General features: G+C 42.3%; 1 protein-coding gene across 1 annotated transcript; it reads left to right on the top strand.

Annotated features, from left to right (window-relative positions):
- The first annotated feature begins 1,655 nt into the window (after nt 1-1,655).
- LOC120906223 lies at nt 1,656-4,057 on the top strand. Its single transcript, XM_040317738.1, has 2 exons — nt 1,656-3,947; nt 4,007-4,057. Exons 1-2 carry the CDS (start codon nt 1,656-1,658, stop codon nt 4,055-4,057), a joined length of 2,343 nt encoding a protein of 780 aa, XP_040173672.1.
- Nucleotides 4,058-12,737: the final 8,680 nt, after the last annotated feature.

The raw sequence follows: 12,737 nt of genomic DNA, 5'->3' as shown, positions 1-12,737 counted from the left end.
TCGTAAAATGTTAAAAAATAGAACCATTGAAGCCACACAGCCAGAATGGAGCAGTCCAATTTTATTGGTTCCCAAAAAGGCTAATGCTGATAAAAAGAAATGGAGGCTTGTGATCGATTATCGCAAAGTAAACAGTGTATTGCAAGATGATAAATTCCCTTTACCGAATATTGACGAAGTGTTCAGGCACAGCCCTGTCACTTCATATCGTGCTTAACGAAACACGAACATTCTTCGTTCAATTTCGAGTGTTCGGCTCGATCGAGTAGTTTATAAATAAAAGTGTATGTCGCGAATAACGCGTGACGCGTGTTTGCGCGCGTGTAACTGTGCTTTAGTCGCCTCACAATCGACCAAGTTCACTGTGTCCGCGAAATTTAACGTTTTTTGTCAAACCGCACTATGACTGCTCCGATAAACGTTTTGTCGTCCAGAAGGACAGTTTTACTAGCAGCTTGGCTATTGGCTAAGCACGAACAATTTTTGGCAGAATTTGACCCGGAGCGTTACGAGACGATTTTGGCTCGCGTTTGATACGCCTTGAAGCCCATTTGAAGGCTAAACGGGTGCACGCTCCGCGATCCGCAAGCACAACACCAAACACTAACCCGTTGGCAGGGATAAAGCTTCCCACCATCTCACTTCCTGAGTTCGATGGTGATTACATGCAATGGCTCACGTATAGGGACACTTTTGAGGGATTAATTCACGAAAACATGGAACTACCACCGATACAAAAGTTTCATTATTTAAGAGCTTCCGTGAAAGGCGAGGCCGCAAAGGTGATCGAAGCAATCACGATCAGCGCAGCCAATTACGAGCTAGCATGGTAAATGCTCACCGAACGATACTCGAATGAGTATTTGTTAAAGAAACGGCATCTTCAAGCACTTTTTGGTATGGCCACCGTTAAGAAGGAGAGTGCATCAACCCTTCACCATCTTGTGGACGAGTTCGAACGTCACAAGAAAACGCTCAATCATCTAGGCGAAAAAACGGAGGCATGGAGCTGCTTGTTAGAACACTTAATGTGCACAAAATTGCCTACCTCCACATTAAGAGATTGGGAGGAAAATGCCTCAACTAGCCAAAATCCTAGTTACGAAGGATTAATCGCATTTTTACAGCGCCGTATGCGAGTGTTGGAAACCCTACAAGTAAACATTACCGAAGCTCCCCCTACCGTGAACCAAACGCACTACGCACATAAACATGCTCCGCCTATGCGCTTAGCAAGCTTTCCGTCAACATCACACGACACACGCACATGCCCTTTATGCCACTCCGATCACAATTTAACGAAATGCCCCCGTTTCATGCAAATGTCACCGGAGGAACGGTACCGAAACACAATGACACTGAAATTGTGCTTGAATTGCTTGCGCGACAATCACCGTGTGCGTGATTGCTCATCGCAATACAAGTGCAGACACTGCAATTCAACACACCACTCGCTTTTACACTCTTCACAAAATTACGGCACATTTTCCACTGCAAACACGTCAGCTGCGCAAAATGCTTCCGTACGCAACACACACAACACAGACGATCACACGGCAAACACGCAACGCACTTATGCAGCAGCATTGAGGCAAACTACGGAACAAGTTCTGCTTCAAACTGCACTAGTAAACATTGTTGATGCACATGGCATAATGCATCCTGCACGCGCACTTTTAGATAGTGCCTCCCAGCCAGATTTGATGAGTAGCCGTTTTACTAACCGGATAGGTATCAAATCGGGCACGGTCGATATCACGCTGATTGGTGCTGGTCAATCGTCCACCCCGGTGCGGAAATCGATGCGCACCACGGTATCATCTAGAGCGAGCCCTTATGCGATTAACGTTGAGTTTTTGATAGTCGAGAAGCTTATTGCTGACCTGCCTGCACATGATGTGCCCACCAGCGGCTGGAAATTACCGCCACATATCATATTCGCCGACCCCCATTTCGAGAAGTCGGCACCGATCGACATTATTCTCGGTGCCCGGCACTATCACACGTTCTTTGTAAGCGGGGCGCAATATAAAATGTCATCGAATCTACCAGTCCTGATGGAGAGCGTATTTGGCTGGGTCGTGAGTGGATCAGCATCTACCTCTCAGCCAGCAACATCCAATACTTTTCACACTTCATCCGTGGTGTGTATGGTTTCACTAGAAGAATCAATAGAGCGTTTCTGGAAAGTAGAAGAACTACAGGTTAACGATGGCTATTCTCCTGAGGATCGCAAATGTGAGCAATTTTACAAGGATACAAAACAGCGAGATGAAGCTGGTCGTTATATGGTATGCTTACCTAAACAAGCAGACTTCGATGATAAGCTTGGCCTTTCGAAGGCAGCGGCATTAAGGCGGTTTAGTTTGTTAGAAAGGAGGTTAGAACGAGATACAAACGTAAAAGCGGCGTACCATGATTTCATGCGTGAGTATCTGGAGCTTGGGCACATGTCACGCATAAAAAATCCCTCCGACGACGAACGCGCGTATTATCTGCCTCACCATCCCGTGTTCAAAGCCGCTAGCTCCACAACAAAGGTTCGCGTGGTATTTGATGGTTCAGCTAAGACGTCCACCGGCTTTTCGCTAAACGAGGCGTTATGCGTCGGCCCTATCGTGCAGGACGATCTGCTCGACATAATTTTGCGCTTCCGCACATATAAGGTAGCCGTTGTTGGAGATATTGCGAAAATGTATCGACAAGTATTGCTCCATCCTAACGACCGGAAATTTGTACGCATTTGCTTTCGATTTTCGCCTCACTCGCCAATCGAATATTTTGAGCTGAATACGGTTACTTATGGCTTAGCCCCCTCATCATTCTTGGCAACCAGAACATTGCTGCAGCTTGCAAACGATGAGGGCGCCTCTTGTCCCAATGCTGCAGCTGCTTTGAAAACAAACTTCTACGTTGACGATTTCAACGGTGGTGCTGATTCCATCGGAAATGCTCGCCAGTTGCGAATCGAGCTTTCTCAATTGCTCGCCAAAGGCGGCTTCGAGCTGCGAAAGTGGACATCCAATCAGCTCGAGGTGCTCGCCGGTTTAAATGCGGATCAAATCGGCACACAGTCAGCGCGGCAATTCTTACCACACGAGACGGTAAAGGCTCTTGGTGTTTCATGGGAGCCAGAGCATGACGTTTTATCCTTCGAATCAGCAATATCCAGTGATGTGTCCATTCCGACAAAGCGATCCATTCTATCCAACGTAGCTCGCATGTTCGATCCGCTGGGCCTGATCTCCCCGATTGTCATTCGGGCCAAGATGATGATGCAGGAATTATGGTTTCAGAAAGCTGGTTGGGACGAGTATGTTCCAGATACTATCTGTAAGAAATGGAAAACAATACAAGAGGATTGGCAACTCATCTCTAAATTCAAGGTTAGTCGTTATGCGCTTCTACCTGTTGCGCGTATTCAGCTACATACCTTCTGTGATGCATCGGAGGCAGCATATGGAGCCTGTATTTATGCGCGTTGTGAAGGCGAAGGTGGGCAGATTCGCATAACGTTGCTTTCTTCCAAATCGCGTGTGGCACCGCTCAAGCGCGTCACCCTACCCCGCCTTGAACTATGCGCTGCTGTATTAGGAGCACACCTGCATCACCGAGTAAAGAAGGCGATGGGGATCAACGTTGCAGAATCTTTCTTTTGGTCGGATTCCACCATCACCTTAACCTGGATCAGCGCCACACCCAACACATGGGCAACGTTTGTGGCTAACCGGGTATCTGAAGTGCAGCATTACTCACACCCGCGGCAGTGGAGACATGTACACGGCGCGTCTAATCCTGCTGACCTGGTTTCACGAGGTATGTCAGCCGCTGATTTCCTGAAAAGCAAACTGTGGAGCTTCGGTCCGGATTGGCTATCTTTGCCCGCTTCCATCTGGCCCAACTCTAACCCGGAACCAGCCAACGAAACGAATCTAGAGATTCGCCAGGTGAGTGCTGCCGTTGTAAACACAACCACTAATCACCCTTGGTTTGCGTTGTGTTCTAGCTACAAGCGATTGCTGCGTATCGTATCATACTGCATTCGCTTCACACGTAACGCTAAGGAAAGGGCACGCACTCAGCGAACAGCAGCACAGCACCCCACACCTTTAATCGTCACACCCGAGTACATGGAAACAGCAAACACTGTGTTAAGCCGCCTAGCACAGCAGGATGCATTTTCAGCTGAACTCGGGCAGCTCAAAAGGGAAACGAAGTCATGAGGCAATCACCTTTACGGGCACTAAGTCCATTCTTTGACGAACAAGGGATTATCCGTGTAGGTGGACGTTTACGGCTATCTCAACTTCACTACCAAGCTAAGCATCCTGTTTTGCTTCCCAAGAAACATCCGTTCGCGCAATTGATCGCAAAGTATCAACACGAGGAGCTTCGTCATGGAGGAGGAAGGCTGCTCTTATCTCGAATTCGCTAAGAGTTTTGTCCGTTAGATGGAAGGCATCTTGTTAAGCACATTGTGCAGAATTGTTTTCGGTGCATTCGACAGCGACCGACACTTGAACAGCAACAACTTGGACAGCTTCCAGCGCAGCGCATCACTCCCAGCCGGCCTTTTAGTGTTACCGGAGTGGATTACGCCGGTCCATTATACCTGAAGCCAGCCCATAAACGGTGTTTGTGTGTTTTTCCACTAAGGCCGTACACTTGGAGCTGGTAAGTGATCTAACTACTGCTGGTTTTTTAGCTGCATTACACAGATTCACAGCACGACGCGGTTTACCGGCACACATACATTCGGACAACGGGAAAAACTTCGAAGGCGCGGCGAGGGAGCTTCACGAGCTGTTCGAAATGTTTCGCGATGAACAGCAGCTACATCTAATTGTGACAGATTGCACTAACCGCGGCATCAATTGGCACTTCACCCCTCCCAAGGCACCACATTTCGGCGGATTGTGGGATGCAGCTGTGAAGACCGCCAAGCGACACCTTTTTCGGCAGTTAGGCAGCACGCGACTATCCTACGAAGGCTACACAACTGTCCTACATCAGATTGAGGCGGCGATGAACTCGCGTCCTCTCCTACCTATGTCAGACGACCCTAACGTTCTATCGGCACTTACCCCAGCGCATTTCCTCGTGGGCACATCGATGCATGCTGTCCCCGAGCCGGACTACACCCATCTTCGTTCCTGCACCCTCAGCGACTTGCAGAAGTGGCAGTAATGGTGCAGCGCTTCTGGAAGCACTGGACGACGGAATACCTGCAAGAGATGCAACGTGATAACACCATGGCGAAGAGGAACGACAGCATCTTACTTGGCAGACTCTGGTCATCCTGAAGGATGATTTCCTCCCCCCAACCCGTTGGCCACTCGCACGTATCGTACATGTGCACACCGGAGACGACAAGCTGACACGGGTAGTAACACTGAAAACATCAAAAGGTATCGTAACTCGTCCGATAACAAAAATTTGTGTCTTACCTGTGGCAGAGGCCGACGAGAGCACATGCACCTAATTTCTGTTTATTTTGATTGTTTTTGTTTTGTTTGTTGACTTGCGTCAAGGGGGGGAGGATGTTCAGGCACAGCCCTGTCACTTCATATCGTGCTTAACGAAACATGAACATTCTTCGTTCAATTTCGAGTGTTCGGCTCGATCGAGTAGTTTATAAATAACAGTGTATGTCGCGAATAAACTCTCTCTTCCAATTTTGCTGCACAACGAATAACTGCTGGTAAATATTAAAGGTTTGAAAGTTACACCGAAACGCGGAAAATAAATTATCCGAAATAGTGAGATTAAACACGAAGTAATAGATACTTTATCAGGATCTAAATATTTTTCACATCTAGATTTATCACAAGGGTACTATCAATGCAAATTAAGAAAAGAAAATCGACCAATTACCGCCTTCACTACCCCAACTGGTTAGTACCAGATGACAAGATTGCCAATGGGACTAAAAATAAGTCCTTCTACTTTCTCGAGAATGATGACAGTGGCAATGTCAGGCTTAAATGCAGAACAATGTCTCTTCTACTTGGACGACATCGTCGTATTTGGGAAAAACATGCAGGAACATAATAAATATTTATTGGATGGCTTTGAGCGATTACGGCAAGTTAACCTCAAATTAATCCCGTAAAAATGTCATTTTTGAAAGAAGAAATTAATATATCTGGGACATTATATTTCCGCAGAAGGGATAAAACCCGATCCCCAGAAACTGAAATGCATCAACGATTGGCAACCCCCTAAATCCTCCGATGAAGTGAAACGTTTTGTAGCTTTCGCAAATTATTATAGAATGTACATAAAAAATTTTGCCGCTATTTGCATGCCATTAAACCGGCTAACAAGAAAAGGAATTCAATTTGATTGGACTCCCACTTGTCAAACCGCGTTTGACACACTTAAAGAACATTTTGTTAATCCTCCGGTCTTAGACTTCTCTGATTTCAGTGAAAACAATACTTTTGATCTACATACCGATGCCTCTAACAGTGCAGTAGATGCAGTACTAAGTAACCCAGGGGCCTCCAAACTTTTCAGCCCGCGGGCTGCATTGCTTCAAAAATCACTATGTTGAGGGCCATTTGATGTTACGTATAACTGATGAGTGAACGTTTAAATCTCATTTTATAACAAAATACTAACGATACTTGAACAGATTCGTGTTACTAAAGCTTGATTTTTGTCTAAGATATGTAAAAAAAATGCAATTTATTTTTGAAAAAGTCAAAATAACCTAATATTTATTCAAAATCTGGCAAAGTCATCGGGGCCGCATGTTAAGCTCTTGAGGGCCGCATGCGGCCCGCGAGCCGTAGTTTGGAGACCCCTGAAGTAACCAAAACGGGAAACTCATTTCGTTTGCCAGTAAAGCCCTTAACAAAGCCAAGCTTAATTATGCAACCATAGAAAAAGAATTGTTGGCTATAGTATGGTCCGTTAAACACTATCGTCCATATCTTTATGGAAGGCATTTCAACATTTTTACTGATCATAGACCTCTAGTCTATTTCTTTACCATGAATAACCCCTCAAGCCGTTTAACCAAATTTAGGCTAGCGTTGGAAGAGTATAACTTTAGTGTTTGCTTTTTTGCCCTATCAAGACTACCATTATCTGATCTAAAAACCATGAGATCAGATCAAGGACTCGAATATAACAATGAAATTTTGGCACAAATATCAAAAATATTACAAATCAAACAAACATTTGCAGCAGCATATCATCCACAAACAATAGGATCTTTAGAGCAAAACCATAGAAGTTTAAATAAATATTTACGAAGTTACACTAATGAGCATCATGATGAATGGGATCAATGGACTAAGTTTTACGAATTCGTTTATAACACATCAGTACATAGCACCACTAATTTCACACCTTTTGAATTAATATTTGGAAGACAAGCTAATTTACCACAAGAATTATATAAAACAAAAGTAGAACCATTATACAATATAGAACAATACTACAATGAAATGAAGTTTAAATTACAAAAATCACATGAGATTGCAAAACAAAAACTTATTCAAGCAAAATTACAACGTCAAGCTAAATTGAATGAAAATGTAAAGAAATTAAACGTACAAATAGGAGATTATGTCTATTTAACAAACGAAAATCGAAGGAAATTAGATCCAGCTTATAAAGGACCATTCACAGTCGTAGAAATTACAAATACGAACTGCATTATAAAACACAATCAAACAGGAAAAACCACAACCGTACATAAAAAGAGATTAAAACATTTTTGGTGAATAATGCACTCTTTCGTATAAACTCAATCGTACATTATTCTAAAAGGGTGGAGCTGTAGCATATCTGCTAAACAAAACTTATTGTAAGCCACACTATCAACTATAGACTCATTATAACACACTTCGGAAAGCCAAATCACACTATTGCAACACATTCATTATAACACATCAGCAAATCAATACACACCATAGCAACATACCCAGCCCATACCGTCCATAGAACAAACATTGAGACACATTTATCGAAAACAACCGAAACGCGCAACATAAGCAATTCAAGCGTTTCTGCAGCAAAGTGGACAAACAGAGAACGCATAGCAACTTATTGCTAAAAGCGCAGTGTAGGCAAAGCTCAACGAACGCACCCGTTCTTTAGCTAGAACAGTTTATACTTTCCAGAACCTTCGTAAAAACACTAAAAACGCAGCATAGGTACATAATGACAGACACCTCACTCCAATACAATGTATAAATTGCAACTCATATCAATAATCTTTAATTAGGACAAAAACACATTCCAAAACCAAATGTACGAAACTTATTTAGTATAAATAAAACCAATTCCGACCGTGGCAAGTCAGATTCGTTCGGACTGCCAAGATAGGACGTTACGCTTCCTAATCCTTCGCCTTCCAACTTATTTCAAGAGTTTAGTTATGTCCCCCTACCCAAGGTAAGGCTTCTAAACTCCAACGTTTGCAGTAAGGGAAACCTCCTAAAGGTTTCTATGATCTATGAGGTTCTGGACGATCAAGTGTTGAAAAGTCCGCTTCGAACAAAGTATTATTCCACCTCGGCTCATGTCAGTAAAAACTGACCTACCGCGACGTTGATCGATGTACAGTATGTACCGTATGTACGCTCATCACATTACATGGCGGCCGTAACTATCTCCGAACTTATTACATGACGACTGTCGCCCGGCCTCCGTCGTGCACCGACCAGCCGCGAAGGTGACTGGTCCTGGCGATGCCGTCGGCTTCCGTGCGGCAAATATATGCCCGCTGCCTTCCCGTGCTGTCGAAGTGGATGGACGAAGCGGACCCGCCGACCACGGTCTTGCACCAAGTGCCTCCCTCCCGCAGCGTCTTTACCGACAGAGATTCGCGCCTCACGGATGCCTTCCAGCTAGTTGCCCCAAGCTTGCGGGGGCCTATGCGAACGGAAGGGGAATCCTGCCAATGTCGAACACCTTGGTCAGTTGACACGAGGGAACGAGCCCGGGTAGTAAAGGAGAGGATGGTGACCACGCCTGCTCGCCAAGTAGTGTCCAGTCAAGATTGCCTTGGGTAGGGTCTCGAAGGGAGTACAGGGCTTGTGTGGAACGGATCTAAATACTTTCGGAATAATCGGAAGTAATAATTTCTTGCACAAAATTTCTCCTTTTGCTACTAACTATTTTATTTTTCTTTCACTGGAGTCGTTTACAACAAACATGCTGCTCTAGCGATTGCCTAGAGCATTTTCCGCGAAAATATAATTATATTTAGCAAATCCGTTTCTGGAACGTAAGACGAAAATAGTAATCGCTACGTGGAATCGAACCAGGGTTCCTGTGCGCAAGTTTGCCAACTTGCGCTTGTTGCCGCGCAGCACTGATGCATGTGTTCCTCAAGGAAACAGTTTTGTCGGCTAAGTAGTAGTGGTACTACTAAGCTCCGCCTACGCTCACCGTAGCCTACGCATACGCTCACTGTGTTACTCACGTAGCCTACGCATACGCTCACTGGTACTCACGTCGCGTGAGCGACAGCGACCGTGACCGTTATCTGCAATCGACGGGCAGAATATTAACGGGGCGAGTACCGGCTTCGAACGACGAAATCCGTTCGACGCTCATGAGAGAATGAGAATCATGAGATACAACTGTCAAGCATTTAAAGACGTTTATATCTACGAAGGATGGTTAAGTTTTGAATTTTGATTTTTTTGGCCGTTGGTATTGGATTTCATTCGTTACATCATAATTGGATGATTTGTTATGAATTATAAGGTAGCTTTACTCACTTTCTTTAAATTTGAATTTAAGTTATTTCAAATTTAGGAGGGACGACAGGATTGGATTTGCTTTATAAAAAAGTATAAAAATACTGATTTATTTTATTTTAAAGGCCCCGTTCAATCTTAAGGATGCTTCGGCAATAGTACCATTATTTAATGGTTTAGCGGATCAAGTTAAATCCTTTCTTAGAGCAATACATTTTGCAAAAAAAAATGTTCCCGGCAGATCAGGAGGAAACGTTAGTTGAATTCATATACACAAGATTATCAGGAAAGGCCGAAACAGGAATAAAACCAAATTTAACCATGGTAGAAGAAGTGGCAGAAGATATCAAATCGCGGTGTGAAGAGAAAATAGAGCCAAGCAAGATCATTGCTAACATGAAGGCATTAAAAACAAAGGATACCAAGTCATTATGTAACGTAATAGAAGAGCTCACAGAGAAATTGAAAGTACTTTATTTACAAAAGAAAATACCAACAGATGTGGCAAGTGAATTGGCAGTAAAAGAGGGTATAGACTCATTAATTCAAAAGGTATCAAATAGAGAAGCAAAAAAAAGCTCTTATTATAGAAACATTCGCCACAATAAACGAAGCGACTAAAATAGTGAACGAATGTGAATCTAGGCAGGATAAAGCACACATATTGGCTTATCAAGGTTCAATTAACAATAGAAATAATAATCGTGGATATCAGAATAGGAACAACCAAAACAACTATGGTCCAAATCCAAACCAACCATACCGAATCACAATAACAGAAATAATAACAACTTCAACAATCGAAATAACAACAATAACAGCTACAACAACAATCAGCGAAACAATATTCATTATAACAACAGATTTATTCAGGGATACAATAATGAAAGATACAGCTCCAACTACAATAATCAGAACAGACCAAACAACAATCTAAGGGCAATAACAAATGGATAAACAGGGCAACAGCAACGAAACAGCACTCTTTACTATTAGCTAAACTATCTAAACTTGGTTTTGGTGATGGCATTATTAGCTGGCTGTCCTCATACTTAAGTAATCGATCTTGCAGGGTTAAAACCGGGTCGTACTTATCTGAGGAGTTTTTTTGTACGTCAGGTGTCCCTCAGGGTTGTGTGCTAAGTCCACTTCTGTTTTCTTTGTTCATCAATGATGTCTGTAATGTTTTACCTCCTGATGGTCATCTCCTTTATGCGGATGATATCAAAATCTTTTTACCTGTGTCCTCTTCTTCTGATTGTATGAGTCTTCAGCATTACCTTAATGCATTTGTTCATTGGTGTTCATCCAACTTACTTCGCTTGTGCCCTGATAAATGTTCTGTTATTTCTTTCTCTCACTCTCTTTCTCCTATTTCATTTAACTATACTCTCTCTAACTCGTCTCTCTCTCGTGTTTTGTCCATCCGTGACCTTGGTATTATACTCGACAGTCGTCTTAACTTTAAACTGCAGCTTGATGAGGTTCTACTAAAAGCTAATCGAACTCTTGTGTTTATTTTACGTTTTACCTCTATTTTTAGAGATCAAAGCTTCTTAAGAAACCTTTATTGTGCTCTGGTAAGGCCTCTTCTTGAATATGCTAGCATCATCTGGAATCCTCCTACTATTGATGGCTGTTCGAGAATTGAAAGCATTCAGCGCCTTTTTACCAGGGTTGCTTTTCGTCGTTTGTTCGGTGCTGCCTCACTACCTCCCTATGAAACGCGATTGCAGTTATTCAATCTTCACTCTTTAAGCATCCGCCGCCAAGTGTCTCAGGCATGTTTTATTGGTGGCTTATTACTTTCTGATACTGATGCTCCTGATTTACTCTCGTCCATCTCGTTGTATGTTCCCTCTCGTTCCCTTCGTCCTCGTGATCCTCTGTCAATTGAAACACGTCATACTCTTTATACTTTCAATGATCCTATTCTATCCTGTTTCAGGTTGTTTAACCACTTTTACTATCTCTTTGATTTCGACTCCTCTCTCAACTCTTTCCGTAACCGTATTTTTTCTTCTAATTCTCTTTAATTATTCTTCTAAGTTTCATTAAGTTTTGATAGTCTCTACGCTCTACCTATTTTTTTTTTCTTTAATTTTTTTGCTAGGTCTAGACTAGTTTAGTTAGGCTTAGTTTTTCATGAATTATTTTGTTTATTTGTTAGGGTTTATTTAGTTTTAAGTCTGCCTTATTTAGCCTTGATGGCGGATATCGTATTAATAAATGAAATGAAATGAAATGAAATGAAATAAAATGAAACATATACCATACTACAGCTCAGATACAGGAAGTAGAGGACAATATTTTTTTAGACCAACTGGAGTCAGCTCAAACCCTACATCAATTTACTCATTAGAGCTAAATGGTGTTGATTACATAAAGATTAGATTAAGCATTGCAAATAATGAAACATCAATATTACTAGTTGATACAGGAGAATCAATTTCTTTATTGAAAGCAAGCAAATTAAAGAAAAATCATGGCCCAATACGTTCAGGCTCAATATTATTATCAGGGATATCTAACACACCAATGCACTATATATTTCAACAATCTAGAATTGGAACACGATTTAGTATTAGTTCCCGATGAATTTAACATAGGAGCAGATGGTATATTAGGAAGAGACTTTTACAAACTATACAGATGTTCAATTAATTATCATTTAGAAATGCTTATATTCACGTGTCAGGGAGTAGAAATTCATTACAACATCGAAGAAGATGATGGAAAAGGATTTATTTTACCAATCAGAAGTGAAGTGGTACGTAAAGTATATCTTCCAAACATTACAGAAGATACCATAGTATTCGCACAAGAAATTCAGCCAGGAGTATTCTGTGATAGCACTATTATTTCAAAGGATAATCAGTTAATTAAATTCATCAATACAAGGCAGAGAAATATTTAAATAACAAAAGCAGTTTTTAAACCCATTATAGAACCATTAGCAAATTATTAAATGAAACAAGTGAATAACAAAGTAGGAGAAATTAATAATGATAGATT

This window comes from Anopheles arabiensis, chromosome X, assembly GCF_016920715.1.
Source record: "Anopheles arabiensis isolate DONGOLA chromosome X, AaraD3, whole genome shotgun sequence".
NCBI lineage: Eukaryota > Metazoa > Arthropoda > Insecta > Diptera > Culicidae > Anopheles > Anopheles arabiensis.
The sequence above is the reverse complement of the archived record's forward strand: the minus strand, read 5'-3'. Positions and strand labels throughout refer to the sequence as shown.

What these genes read in the sequence shown, in the direction of transcription:
- LOC120906223 (XM_040317738.1), top strand. Translation starts at nt 1,656, where the DNA reads ATGCATCCTGCACGCGCACTTTTAGATAGTGCCTCCCAGCCAGATTTG. An exon ending in CGAATCTAGAGATTCGCCAG is followed by an intron (nt 3,948 to 4,006) that starts GTGAGTGCTGCC and finishes GTTGTGTTCTAG; the next exon opens with CTACAAGCGATTGCTGCGTA.